General features: G+C 36.5%; 1 protein-coding gene across 1 annotated transcript in view; it reads left to right on the plus strand.

The window, feature by feature from the left end:
• The first annotated feature begins 2,176 nt into the window (after positions 1–2,176).
• LOC113080606 (roundabout homolog 1-like) overlaps positions 2,177–16,145 on the plus strand; it is a 202,810-nt gene continuing 188,841 nt past the window's right edge. The window contains exon 1 of the mRNA XM_026252764.1: positions 2,177–2,270. Coding sequence (XP_026108549.1) covers positions 2,177–2,270 — 94 coding nt within the window. The remainder of the gene's footprint in view (positions 2,271–16,145) is intronic.

Here is a 16,145-nt window from a genome sequence, read left to right on the forward strand (position 1 = left end):
TGCATTTGTTAAAACTGAAATGTCTTCATCTATTTCTTGTTGTACCTTTTTTTTATTTTTTCCCCCATTCAAATACAGAGTTTTACTGTGAGTCGGTGAGGTTTGGGCCTGGTTGTGGACTTATTTATTTATATTTTTGGTTAACTCTTTCTATAAGTGTTGATCCACAGAGATCTGTTGTCCAGATGACAGATGGAGGACTCATTCAGGCTGGAATTTGACACGGCATCTTTGTCTGAAATGTTTTTAGAATTTACCTTTACTTTTCATATTTGCATACATGTACATACATGTCTTGCTCATAAATAAGTATGTGTTTGCAAAGATAACCTGGAGAAAAGGGTTTTTGCAGGCTCAGGTCTGTTTGTTGCTGATTGGCCCAATCTATGTGCATGTAATTTGGAAAGAGGATGTCCTACACATTAATCTTCCATTATCTTCAATGGTTATATTCATTAATCAACAGAATTGAATAATTACTCTTAGCTGTCTCCTCTGCCTGAACTCATTGGTGCAGTGTGTCAGATGAGGAGGCCATCTTGGTGTGGCGCACCTCCTCTGACCCGCCGACAGTGGCATCTCACCGCTGGTAATTGGGTGTTTATCTGATCGCTTGTGAAAGACGCTTTTGGCTGCTTATCTGACACAATTATCTGGAAGAATTCAATCCCTCCCTCCTGTGTCCACCACAGAATACTCGGAGGAAGCGGACCTGAGTGTTTAATGAATGAAAGAACCCCAAGAGCTGCAGCTCGCAACTCGCACTCGACCGTCCGGTTTGTAGTGAATGCGTCTGTCATCATGGCATGCAAATTATGCAATTGCTAGGCACAATAATTCTATCAGGCTGCCAGAACACTAGGGAAATAAGAGATGATAAGGTACGATTGTGACAATGAGACGGCCGGTTGCTCCAATCAGATAGTGGAGCTCTAGACTGCTGTTTCAGCTCTGTGGCCAGGAAACAGTCCATTTGGAGACAGGGAGAATGTTTACTGTACGTCCTATGATAAGAGTAGAATAAAGCCTTTCCGTCAACAAGCTTACTCTGTCTACCACAAACAAGACATCATTGTTAAAGAGAATTATGAAGTGTTTTAGAAAAGTAAAGATGTCTGTAAATAAACTTTCAATATTTGATTAATATAAAATTGTAAATTAATTATTTAATTTTATTATTTTTTTATTTTATTTTACATGTAGCAAGTTGATTTGGTTTGTGCAAAGTAATTTCATATTTCTGGATCAGTTGTGTTTTGTCATGCGTTCTCTCATCAGATATAAAAAATATTATTGCATCCAAAGGATGTGATGCTTACTCTTTGATTTTGGGTTTCAGATCGGTCTAGGCTGGCATGCAATCTCAGTGCATTTGTATTCTGCAGATGGTTGTTTAGCGTTACCAACAAATTAATTTTGAACCAACAGGCAATATTCCTACTGGGCATGAGATTTCATATAAGTCTTGAGCATTGATCCACATAAGTTTGGTACATGAGAGAATAGGTTTTTAATCTTTCAGTCTTCTGTATCACAAAATTCACCTCTTTAAATCTGATTGTCTTTTGACACCAGACCTCAATAACTACATTTTCTGTTGATTTAATGCATCTATATTAAGCAAAATATAAAAAATTTAATGATATGTATAATTGACCACCAACCAGTGTTGTTTTTGTATCATTGATATGCTTTTATGTTTTTGTTATTTTGAAATAGATTTTATTTATATTTTCTGTTTTCACTTTCAGTTTATTTAAAAGTTTTATTAATTTTGTTGTATTTGTCATGCTCTTTTTGTTACTAATATACCAACATTTTTTTTTGTGTGTATTCATTATTTATAAATGTTAATTATTTTAGTCCTTAAAGTTAAACTAAATGAAAATTTAATTTTGTTTTGTATTAATTCAGTTAAATGTAAATTCGAAAAAAAAATTCAGTGACATTATTTTAAGTAAAAATATATATATATATTTCTATAGTTTTAGTCAACTACGACAGCCTTGCAAACTAGATATTTTATGTGAAACTGAGTCAATGAATCACTGAATCACTGATTATCTCATCCAAAAATGCATTAACAGAAGTTTTCAGCATTTAATTCCTTTGATTTTCTCTTTCTCTGTCTAGATTTAACTTGGAGACATCCAGGGATGCCAGCTCTGTAAGAATCATGCAGGTCACATGGTCAGGTACCACAGTCCTCATCATTTCCACCTTGCTGCAGTTTGTCCAGTCAGAGCTGTCGGAAGGTCCTTTGGTTCCAGGTAAGCGTGCATGTGCCCTGTGTTTAGTGATTTGATTCCCAGGTTATTCCCAAGCTACGTTGAACAGACACATAAGCCTAATAATTGCATCTGAACTCTAAAAAAAAATACTAAAATAACAGTTGTTTTTTTTGGGAACGCAAAAAATATCCTGACTTTATATTCTGCAGTGCAGGCTTATGTGCTTCTTTTATGTGGCTCTGGTGTGTTTTTCCCACTTCGTCTGTACTTCCAGTCGAATGATGAACTGTCTGTTTGTGTGATGGACACCATTCAAGGGATTGTCAGATCAACTGGTTCTCTATTTCAGGTGAATGATGAATAATGTTAAATGAAAGGAGGAATTCAAGATAAACGACAGACATCAGTCAGGAGTGACTGCTGTGTGACTGTGTTCCTTTATCATGGGTTTAAGAATTGAAGCGGATATATTAACTTGCATGAGTCACATTTGAACCGCTGAGCTTTTAAAGGGACAGTTCACCCCAAAATCATTTACATAGCCTCATGTTGTACCAAACCCATGTGACTTTCTTGATTTAGAGGAAGGTTCTTTTTTTGTCCTGGCTGTTCTTGTATTGAAAGTAAATGGATACTGGTTCTGTGAATCTCCAAAATGACAAAAATGCACCTTAAAATTGAAATAAAAATTGGATACTCATCTTTGACATTTGGAGTTTAGGGTCTGAATGATTTAAAAAATATATTTCTTTATTTTAAAATGTCTCCTATACTCACCAAAGCTGCATTTATCTAATCAAAAATACAGTAATTATTTAAAAAAATTAATTTTACAGTTTTGTGTTGTAATATATTTAAAAATGTAATTTATTCCTGTGATGCAAAGCTGATTTTTTTTTAGCATCATTAATCCAGTCTACAGTGCCATATGATAATTCAGAAATCATAAAAAATTGCAGATTCGTTGCTCAAGAAACATTTCTGATTATTATCAGATTGTGTGATCACAGAAAAAAAATCCACGTGGGTTTGAAATTACATGAAGGTGAATAAACTAAGACAATTATAAATATTCATTGTATGGGAGAACTATTCCTCTAAAGCTACACTTATTTAAAACCTTTTTCCATCTCCTACACCTTAACCTAAGGACACCTGAGTGAGGGTGTCATCAGTTTTTGCATCACTGGCAGCATATTGTTTGTTCCCTGTAAAGCGTAGGTCCTCTACATAGGTAGCTCTTTTTGGTCGTCTGTATCGTCGTTTATAGCCTTTTCCTCCTTAATTCACATCAGCCCGGATGATATCTCCCCAAATCTCCCTGTTATTTAACCATTTTCCTCTTTAATGCTACACACTCCTGTCCAGTATGATTCCCTCTCCTCACTTGTTTACCTTCCCTCCTTCTCATCTCCCTCCGATCCCTCTCCTTTCACCGTATTCCTTTGCCTGCTGCTTTAGAAACAATTTACTTGTCAGCTCAGTCTGTTGGTGTGCGTCTCTCTGGGTTTAATGTTCTTTTCTGGTGTGCTGTTGGAGGCGGCTGTAATTTCAGTCGCGAGCAGGCGTGCGGTGATGCCTTTTGCTCGCTGTGAGCCTGTACTGATAGCTGGAGCCCGATATAGCAGCGTTAATGAACAGGGCTGAGCGAGGCGTATCCTGCCTGAAGTCCAATTCACTCCACCTGATGCGCAGGAACCGCCGCTGAGCTGTAAACAGATGCTGAAGCCCCACAATGAGCAGTGTGCAGCTGAGCATGATGGGTTGCATTCTGCAACCACCTGACAGTCTCAGAGTTTCATTGTTGAAACTGGTTCGTGTTGTGATAGCTGTAGACTAGATTAAGATGCACATTTACGCACAAGTGTCGCTTTTCTATAACAGCTGTAGTCTTTTAATTTCTCTTATCTCTTTGCAGATTTATTTTGAGATAATGACTGTCTAGCTGTACATTATCTCTTATATATAGGTTTGTAAACTGTTTGTTAGTTTTTATACATCGATATCTATAATATCTATGAGAAAGTGAGAAAAGGGGGCCTTGAAGAAGGGGAAAAAAAAATCACAGGTGGACTATGGGTCATTGCTAGATATCTGACCAAATGTATAACACAGCAGATTTGGTAGCTGTGCATCATGGGAGCAGGCACTTGAAGGAGAAGACTTGAAGGCATCCCTCATGCACTGCTGACAGCAGCACTTTGGTCTGCATATGTTCCGTTGCCCTGCCACACCAGGACGCTCCGTCAGTGTCCTACCCTCTGTGATTAAATATGTAGTTAATACAGCGCTATAAGATTATTGAATTACACCACAGCCACTGTGACCTTTTTTGAAATTACAGGGTCAATTGTGCGAGACGACCGCAGCACTTTATAACAGGTGCCGGCTGGAACACAGCCTGAAGGAGAATACATTCACACCGCTGATGACCGGCTCATACTCTCTGAATGCCACTGGAACATTAAATAGCAACAATATCACAGCGGCACTTTCCTGTTTATCACTATTTATTGCCATATCATTATATTCCCTATATTTACACTGTATCACTATATAGCTCCCACATGGGCATTTTACCCAATACTGAAGGGTTTTTCCCTTATTCCTGAGGTAAAATGCAACTGTTACAGCTTTACCCCACGTTTTTTAATATTTGTATGTATTTAAAAGAAAAATAGTGAATTGTGACCAGATTTGAACCTGTATTGCCGACCCAAGCACCATGGCTCAATGCATTAGAAGTGTTTTGTTTTACACCCATCTCTAATATTTTCTAATGGTCACTGTTTGAGTTTTAGCTCATTTCAGCCATTTCTAACCTCTTTAAATGATGTTTGTCGATGTTCTGTTCCAGTTCCTGTTTTTACCCTAGCAAACCATTTTCCCTAGAGGGTTGTGTAAACCAATCACCTCAAAGAAGAAGCCGAGTTTGTCCGATTTCATCCAAGCCATCATCTCCACTTGTTCAGATCCACCATTCACCTAAATGATGTGCAATTTAACCGGTAATGTCCACTCTTGGCACACAGCGCAGGAAAGCTTTTTAGCAATGAGACGGGTACAAATCACAGCACTGAGGGAACGCTTCTCGCAAATGCCCTCACCTCTGAAGAAGAGCAGTTCAACATGACTTTGCACAGCACTTTACAAATTGCCTTGTAATTGTGTTTGTTTGAAGAACGTTGATTTCAGGGCCATATTTTCATTTCTTTTGTAGTCGGAGACAGGGCTATTTTTGAAACACTGGATTGGACCGGGGTTGATATAGACAAATACAGAGGGAACAAATAGAAAATTCTACGAAAGTCATTTAGTGCTGAAATACTAAGCAAGCGTCTCTGTAATTTAGTGAGGAAAACATCTGATATTGAAGATATTTACAGGTTTTCAGGTTTATTAGGAAAGTTCTGTGTTTTGCACGATAAAGCAACAAGTAAAGAAAGCTATCCTTCCCATGTAAATAAGAACATTTAGTTTAGTGAGTTCACTAAATAGTTGTAGTATTCGGACTGCTGTATTTTAGTTCAGAAAGCATGCCTTTTCCTATTTAAAGGACTTTTCTAAAAATATACTGTACTCACCTTCAGATCATCAAAGATAATTAAGTCCATCATTAAAGCTGTTTTAACAGATCGAGCACCTTTATTTATGGATATGCAGTTTAGCTTCACGGGATGTAAATAGAGTTATGTGGATTATTTGTAGATTATTGTGATGCTTTTATTAGCTGTTTGGACTCTCATTCTGACGGCACCCATTAACTAGCAAGTGATCTAATGACAAATTCTATTAATCTATTCAAATGAAGAAGCAAACTCTTCTACATCTGCATTTTAAGGTATAGATGTATGACTGACAGGATATATTCATGACAGGTCCATGAATCTGAGGGATTTGTGCATGCGTGAAATGTTTTTTGAGCATAATTTTCATTACCAGAGTTACCTATTATTTTAGTGAATCAGGAAAAAAAAATGCAAAAGTGCTTGCATAGATGATGCTATATCAGCAGGCACCATTTATGTTTAGTGAAGTGCATTCACACATTAGATGATCTGTACAGATTAATAAAGGACAGGGGCGGATCTACCGGGGTGGCATAGTCTGATGGCAAATGCCACCCTAAAAGAAAGCCTTGCCATCCCTGCTGCCACCCCAGTTGGCAGTAACGAATTAAAGGTTATGGCCAATTTGAAAATTTAAGAGCGCGAATCTTTCATGATTTGTGATGCCGCTCCGAACTCCCGAACTGATTCAAATGATTCGCGATCCCGCTCCGAACTCCCGAACTGATTCAAATGATTTGCGATCCCCAAACTGACTCAAATGATTCACGAACCCGCTTTGAACTCCCGAACTGACTCAAATGATTCGCGAACCCGCTCCGAACTCTCGAATTGATTCAAATGATTCGCGATCCCCATAACTGACTCAAATGATTCGCGATCCCGCTACGAACTCCCGAACTGATTCAAATGATACGCGATCCCCAAACTGACTCAAATGATTCGCGAACCCGCTTTGAACTCCCAAACTGACTCAAATGATTCGCGATCCCCATAACTGACGCCAATGATTCGCGATCCCGCTACGAACTCCCGAACTGATTCAAATGATTCGCGATCCCCATAACTGACTCAAATGATTCGCGAACCCGCTTTGGACTCCCAAACTGACTCAAATGATTCGCGATCCCCATAACTAACTCAATGATTCGCGATCCCGCTCCGAACTCCCAAACTGACTCAAATGATTCGCGATGCCCATTACTGACTCAAATGATTCGCGATCCCGCTACGAACTCCCAAACTGATTCAAATGATTCGCGATCCCCAAACTGACTCAAATGATTCGCGAACCCGCTTTGAACTCCCGAACTGACTCAAATGATTCGCGAACCCGCTCCGAACTCCCGAACTGATTCAGATGGTTTGCGATCCCCAGACTGACTCAAATGATTCGCGAACCCGCTTTGAACTCCCAAACTGACTCAAATGATTCGCGATCGCGCTACGAACTCCCGAACTGATTCAAATGGTTTGCGATCCCCAAACTGACTCAAATGATTCGCGAATCCGCTTTAAACTCCCTAACTGATTCAAATGATTTGCGATCCCCAAAATCTAATAATTTAAAAAGTATTAATATACTGTAATATTTTTGTTGTTGCTGCTATAAAAACAGACTTAAGCCATCAATAGCCTTTAAATGGCTTAAAATGCATTATATAAAAAATAATGAGGCAATAATGATTGGTTAATAATAACACTGTTAAAATACATAATGTAGGCAAATACAAAATAAACAATTTCTGTACATGTTATTACAAACACCATGTGATTGCTGCTGTTACACTTATAGGACAATCAAATCCTTGTTTAGGCTACTGACCAAACATTTCATTCAAATATTCACTAAATATTTCATTTTTGGACACCTTTTTGCTATAGATGACACAGGCTTTATAATTTCTTCAACAAAAAAACGTGCATATCACAACCCTTACAAAAATAAACCATGGTTTTATCATAGTAAAACTGCTTAGTTTCCTTTTGCATGATTTCTGAATGCTTGAGACTATAAAATAAATTAGAGTCATAATAAAGTTATAGCCACAGGTAAATGTCAAGAGCTACAATTGTAATTTGTAAATAATACAATTTATTCATTTAGTTTTTTATTTGATTAAAGTTATTTTTCACCCCCATAGTAGTTTTTTTTTTCCATCATCATATTTGAGGAAGGAGGGCACAACAATACAGTCCTGCTTAGGGCACCCATTTGGCCAGCAGCGGCCCTGGAGGTGTTGTTATACACATCTCTGGGAATGTGTGCTCTACCACACACACACACACACACACACACACACACACACACACTGAAGCACGCGTGGTGTTTTCAGCTCTTCACTATATTGATGCATGATGTATGCTACACATGTGCACGTCATGAGAGGATTTCACCATTTCATTTGATAAAACTATTTGTGCCTATAATGTTTATTTATTAATTATTATTGTCAGCTAATAAAACCTATGCTTCAGGGACCATATTCATATAACATCTAAATCTAAATGTAGCTCTTGACTGGTTGAGTTAGATGACGATTAACACTAAACAGTAGAAAATCAGTTGAGTCTCCCCAGCTGGAAATGGCTGTTAAAATCTTGTGTTTCTTATAATAAATGGACATATTGATAACACTGAACCTTTTATACTGCTCTTAATTACATGTCGATGCATACTGTATGCATTAGTGAGTGTGGCGGTGCTTATGGGGTATGGTCACTTATTCCTTGTATGTTTGTAATGTTTGTTATAACTGTTTCAAATGCAAGACATTGATTTCATGAGATTAAGTTTGTAAATGATAGCCTGTGTCCTTTTTTAGTGTGCACATATACTATTTATCATCAAACTGTGATAACTGTGACTAAATTCAGTATATATACGTCTGCCATATGTTGCCACCCCTCAAAACTTCCTGCCCCCTTCTCGCCACCCTATCAATATTTTTCTAGATCCGCCCCTGATAAAGGATAAAATATCATCTTATGATGCTTGAGTTAGAGACATGCATTTAATGTCAAAGGCCTTTATGATCTATATTTATTGAACGATATGGACTATAGATTAGGATTGTGTAGTGCCATGTCTATGTCATAGCTTAGTAATACCCAAGGGTCTTTGAAATACTCACCAGTCTTGACAGGAATGTACCTTAAGATCAACACACAACATGGACATGCTAACCTTAGCAGGAGCAGGAAAGCAACCTAACAGTGCCAGACTCATGCAGTTATCTCTCTTTGAGAACCAGTGAGTTAACAGGCTTTCCTGTAATTAAGAAAAGGATAAAAAGATGGAGGAATATGAGCCGTCGTTGTGTTTTAAAGTGCTGACAGAACAAACATTTAGAGCCTACACACTGGAGTTATCTTGGGAAATCCTAATAATTTTCTAGATAATCAAGAAAGATGCCTCGTATGCATTCGCTCCTGGAATTCAATTCTGTTTGCAATCGGCTGAGGAAATCTGAAGCAGAAAACATATTTTTACAGATTCAGCGTTGATAAAACATTGATAATATATTCTTTTTATGATCTCATACATACAAATGACACCAACTGGGAATATATACATAAAAATGACAATATCCAACACAGTTCAATTTGTTGGTTAATATTTGTATAACAATACAAATTACTGACTATCACATGAAATAGAAATGGGTGTTTTGTTGCTTGTTTGTTAGCCTTTTGGATATTTACTTGCTATACTCCTTAAAGTGGACAACACTGTGGTACACTAATGTTCAAAAGTCAGTTTTTTCTTTTATAAATTACTATTATTATTCAGCAAAGATGCTATTAATTGATCAAAAGTGATACATTGTTACAAAAGATTTCCATTTCAAATAAATGCTGATCATTTGGACTTTCTAATCATCAAACAATCCTGAAATCGGACTGTTTGATGAATAGAAAAAAATCACAGTTTTCACGAAAATATTAAGCAGCACAACTTTGTTCAACATTGATAATGATAAGTAATGGCTGATGAAAATTCTGTATTGTCATCACAAGAATAAATTGTGTATTAAAAATATATAATAGTTAAAGTAAAATAAATATTTCACAATAGTAATCAGCTTTTACTGTATTTTTGATCAAATAAAATACAGTCTTGAGACTTGTTTTCTTCCCTTGGATTGATTTCTGTTTGTTCATTCATTCACACAGGTTCCTTCAAGTTTTTTTTTTTGAATAATTGGTTATGGGACTGCTTTATCCATCCATGCTTTTCCCCCATTTGCAGTTTGGCCTGTCAAGCATTTGATGAAAATCCTTTTTGGATGTGATATGACACATATCAGCCAAAAGCAGCAGCCACTCACTCATCTCGCTATGGAAGCTGATATTCAGCCATCACGATTTTTCTCTTTTCCATCTCTCCATCGACGTATACCCTGCGGACTCTCACCGTCTCTGTCAGCTCCCAGCAGGCTCTCTGCGGAGCGATGATGACTTATTCCTTGTAGCATTTGTTGTGTCTACAGAAATGATCCCCCCCGTTAAATCGGCACAAGTGAACGGTTTGCGACCGTACTCAAAATATCAAAGCAAAGTGATGAAAATCTCCTCGTTAAACTTCTCAGCTTCTGCAAAATGGTCTTGCCAAGCCAGTCAGTGTGAGTTAGCTACATATGTCTACTGATAATATCAGAAAATAGAGCATGCATTGTTGATTTGAAAGTCTCTGCCGTGGTTTATCTGTCATTGTTGTCAGAGCTTTCAAAAGTAATATATTTAAAGGGACAGTTCATCCAAAAATGACCCTTCTGTCATCATTTACCCACCCTTATGAGCTTTCAAGCTTCAAAAGGAATGCAAAAGTATCATAAAAGTGGTCCATACAACTTGTGCACTGTTCTGAAGTTCATTTGTGAGTGAATTATTCCTTTAAAACTCTTTTTTGTCCGTGTCTTTGTCTTCCATCAAACCTCACCCGCTGAAAACAAAGGACGGACAGGTTAGACAGGACTCTGTGATAGGAAATCCATGAGGTTACGTGCCAGGGTGGCAAATGAGATTCCCTGTCTTTCCGAACCATACATTCTCATCCAAGTATCATGTTTGAGAACATTCATGCCTATTTATTTTGAGAGAGATGTGGGTGTTCGGTTTCTGTCATCTCTGCAGATTTAGTTTGTGTGTGTGCTGTGATTTGCGATTTTCTGAAGAGGCCCACATCCTTGATGCCACCTGCTGTTTCCCAGCATGCATTCATCCTTCTGTGCATCTGAAAGACTCTATGGAATATGAGAGAGAGCTTGGAAATGCACAGAATTTTTATTACCCTGATGCAAAGACCTGCATGAATTTCCATGCTTGTTTAGGATGGTTATGCTGGTTGGTGGACAAACATAGTTATTTTTTGTCGATTTGACTGTAATTCTTCCGTGGAACACAGAAATATTTTTTAAAGAATATTCTAGCCACTCTTTTCAATATAATATAAGTGGATAAAGACTTCAAGACTGTCAAGATCCACAATGACAAAAAGTGGTCCATGTACAGTACTTGATTCCAAGTCTTTTAAATTAATCATAAAATGAGGAACAGTAAAAATTATTGGTCGCTGATTATCTTCTCTAGTAGATTGTTAATTAATCATTCTTTGAGTTGGATCTTTTCAGTGAATCAGTTGATTCAGTTCACAGGGGACTGCTTTTGGGGGATTTTATTTTTTTCATTTTTTATTTTACCATTAGAGATTTTAGATTTTTTTTTATCATAAGGTAATTTGTAAAAAAAAAAAAAAAGCAGAATTCTAACTGCTGTATTTTTGTGTTTATTTTGTTTTTATTCTGAGTTTATGTAAATGTAAATGTGAATATAGTCTTAGATGCTGACATGACAATAAAAAATAGTCCAAATCAGTCCAAAAATACGCCATGACAAGGAAAAAAACGTATATAAGTCGCATTGGACTATAAGTCGCAATTTTTTTAGAACTAAGAACCAAGAGAAAACATTACCGTCTACAGCCGTGAGAGGGCGCCCTATGTCTTCAGTAGTAGTCTACAGGAGCACTGAGCAGCATAGAGCGCCCTCTCATGGCCGTAGATGGTAATGTTTTCCCTTGGTTCATGTCTCTTGGTTCATGTCAAATTAATTTTGATAAATAAGTCGCACATGACTATAAGTCGCAGGACCAGCCAAACTATAAAAAAAAGTGTGACTTATAGTCTGGAAAATACGGTACTACTACTGTTACTACCTGAATTCGACATCCACTTTTCTCCTTCACTATGGTGAAGAGTGGCAAGAAGAAAAAATGTCATACTTTCTTAATTAATTGTTTTATTGATTTAGCAGGAAGTCCACCACCCACGCAGCCGCCTGGTCATGTGATCGTGTAGTTATAGAGTTTTGAATCTTTTCCCATTAGCTGATGAGTGAAGCACATTGATCCCTCTGCGAGGGGATTCATGAATATGTAGTGTTCTTCTAGCAAGGCTTGGTGTGGCCTCTTTTTTTAAAGTGCGGCATTTAGCGCTGCTTTTGAAAGAATCGAATGATGCCAGTTTCCATTTATATCCGTCTTTCTCTTCCTCTCCCAGGTGAGATATTAAAGATGATCTCCGATTTGGCAGCTCTCTTTCTTTTTAAAAGAGAAGCCATTTCAATCCTTTCATTTGTCAATCACAGCTCCGCCACGTCCGGGCCAGGAAATAATTGTCCACGTCTCTCCTCTTCCCTGGAGTGGCCGAGCACTTTAGCATGAGAAAAGAAAGCAAGCAGAGGAGGAGGAACGGAGAGGTGAGGGTGGAATAGATGCATGGCTGCATTGTTTTCATGACTCGATTTATGTTTACTATGCCAGGAGAGTCTCGGTCCGCCAAGGCAATCAGTGAGAGTGTCTCCTTACATTTACAGGAGGGTTTCTGTGTGTGATGCTGAAGCTTCTCACACTTCAACACAATAGCTGTTAGATTTCACCTCCTATCTTAGCTGCTACTCTCCTTCATGTCATTATTGTTTAAATAAAGACGAATATCAGTGATCTAGTTAAACTGTGCAAATAAAAAATGCCATAATTTGATGAATTTTAGTATTCAGTACACCCATTCTGTCATCATTTACTCACCCTCAATTTGTTCCAAACCTGTATGATTTTCTTTCTTCGGTTGAATGTAAAATCTTTTTTATGAATGTTGGTTGACGGTAGCCATATCGTTTTTTTCCCTATAAAGTCAATGGCTACCAGCAAAACTTTCCTTTGTGTTGTTCTAAAACTCTCATGAATCCCTTGACTGGCCTCTATCAGAAAACACATATACTACAATAATAATATTTACAAATACTGCACATTCATTTGATATTTAAAGTGCTTTAATGTATGCTAATCTGCTTGGTGATGCTAGGTGCATGAAAAGGACACACTTATTTTGCATTTTCATGTTTGGTTAAAGGCAGGAACAAAATATGTTACTATTTTCACATTTATGAAGAACAAAATATGTGAAAAAACACATACACTACCATTCAAAAGTTAGGTTGCAGTAAGATTTTAAGATTAAGATTAAGATTTTAATTTAATTTAATTTATTTATTTAGAAAAATACTTATACTTTTATTTGGCAATTTGCAGTGTTACAAACGATTTTTATTTCAAATAAATGCACATTATTTGAGCTCAACATTTCAACATTAAAAAAAATAATAATTTACATTTTTATTTAACTTTTTGTTTTTTTGAGTGCCAAATCAGTATATTCGAATGACTTCTGAATGATCACGTGACACTAGAGTAATGATGCTGAAAATTCAGCTTTGCATCACATGAATGAATAACATTTTAAAATATATTACAATAGAAAAACATTTAACAATTTTCAGCATCTCAGAGCTGCTTTTACAATTCCATACCAATACACAGCTGTTTCTAAAACACACAAACTTGTTGGATTAATCAGTGCTCTTATATTCAGAAGCATCCCCAGCTCTTTTAATTCTATACCAGCATCTACCCCGAAGAGTCTGAGTGTGTGTGTGTGTGTGTAATGTTAAGCATCTGTACACATGCTATGAAATATTGATGTGCATTGTGTCTGTATCTGTTTAATGAGCAGCTCAGGGGTTTGTTTAGTAGCCTGAAGGCTGGATGCTGTACTGATGCACAGAACTTGAGACCTTCCCATCAGCCCTCATCTCTTCTGATCCGTTCTTGGAGTTAATCTGGAGTGGTGCAGCTTTATGAGTCACGAGACTCGAGCGAGCTCTCCAGACCCATGCCGATGGCGACTGGCTCTCTGCTTTCTCCCAAACACTTCAGCTGCAAGCAGTGCTGCTGTTTCATATCGGCTTCTGTTTATTTCCTACAGAACGTGAGTGATATTGTGCTGTTCAGAGGCACAGGCTCATAATGTCTGTTAGGAAATGAAAAATAGAGAGTGAATCATCTGGCTTTATCAGCACTGTGCTGCTGCCTGGCCTTAATCCAATGTATCTCCACCTGAGGTTACATTTACCATTTCTTCAGTAACTCTCTGGGAAAAATTAATTTTAAGTTCTTACAGATGTTTACTCGACCATTATATTTAGTAAACTTTGATTAAAAAGTTTTGATGAAATCATAGAATGAGATAATAGGATTGCTATTTTTAAGTTGGTGTAAGGATGTTTTATGTCCAAGGCCTTGATTTCTTTGTATTAAATAATGGACATGTACAAATTGTCCTAATACCTTTTCATAAAGGGCTTTATCATTAATTTTAATTACTTTTCAAATGCCTTTTATAGGTTTTATTGTGTTACGAGACTCAGACTTTCCATCTTAAACAGTATTATTCAAACAATGCTAAACTAATTAATAATACAACGAATTGATAAATATTGTTTAAAATTTTAATGAATAAAATAACAAAAATATAAAAATACTATATTGAATGAAAAACAAAAAAGGTTTTTTTACAACATTTCTATTTTTTGTTTGTTGAAGTAAAATTGCTAAAAAATTAATAAAAATACTAAAGTATATATTAATAAATGCTATAATAGTATATAAATGCTACTAAATAACAGCATATGAAAATCCATCAAAGAATATGAATTATTTGATCTGAAAGCTCTGGAACAAAGAGTGACAAGCTATTTTAATGTTAATGTGAAAATTATTTTACCAACCTTTGTCAGTGTTGACCGTCCCAGCATGGTGACATCATTTCCACCCATGCAATTTTACAGCTAATTGTTTTTTTTCAAAGGTAAATGTACTTCCAGTAGTTACCAAGGAAACAGCAGCATTAGTGAAGTGCTTGAGATGAAATGAGACATGTGATGTGTCAAGACAACAAAGATAAATCTAGGTAAATATCAGCTGCTCTGAATATTTCTTTAAAGTGTTTTTTTTTTGTGCAGTTTTTGTCAGATTATGCAAAAATATAACAATGTCATTTAATTGTTTGTATTTTAAGATGCATTAAAAATAATTAGTCATTGCAAGACAAAGAAGTTGGCCATTTAAAAAAAAATGCCATTTACATTTCTATTACCATAATTTCCATATTAAAATATATGGAGATGTATGTGAAAATGTAATTTGCTCATGTCGTACATTTTCAGAATTCATGCATGCCCTTATGACTTTGTTCCTAGAGTAAAAAGTGTGTTTTAAGACTGTTTTCTCTTACAGGAGCCAGTGTGCGTATAGTTGAAGTAACCCCCTTGAAAATAATTCCTGCTGTTTACTCTCTCCTGTCTCCCTCGACTGTTACGTTTGAATAACAGCTTATGCATTTTGTGCTAAATTAATCTTATTGTAATCAATGTTGTCATCGCTTCTGTGGAGTCTCGGGACTCAGGTTGCCGTCTGAAAGATTATCTTGATTTGCAGTCGTACCTCTGCTGGTGTAGTCACCCGCAGAATCTTTAATTAAAAAAGATGTTCCCAGTGCGCAAAACACAAGTTTACTTGATCAATGACTCAAGAACAAACTCATTAAAATGCATCTCACCTTGTAGTTATATCTCATTTGTTATCTTATTGTCTCTCTCTTGCTCTCTCAACCCCACAAACGGTCACAAATAACCACAGATAGTCTGGAGCAAAATTCAGCCACCCAATCAAACAGAAAGGTTTCTTATTGATCATTTTGTCCAGTGTGGTTTAATGATCGTCATATTGTATTTGATGGATTCTTGTATGACACAAGATGAAGAAAGATACTTAGAACTAGCGATAAAATAATTGTTTGATATGCCGATGATATGAAATGATAAAACATTGTGAATTTCATGTGATTATTACACTATATATAATCTTAAATACATTGTAAAATATTTTTTGTAGATTGTTGGAGTACATTTTACAAGGAAATACTATTTCTGTTTTAAATGTTTTGTT

This window comes from Carassius auratus, unplaced genomic scaffold (genome assembly GCF_003368295.1).
Source record: "Carassius auratus strain Wakin unplaced genomic scaffold, ASM336829v1 scaf_tig00031797, whole genome shotgun sequence".
NCBI classification, from domain to species: Eukaryota; Metazoa; Chordata; class Actinopteri; order Cypriniformes; family Cyprinidae; genus Carassius; species Carassius auratus.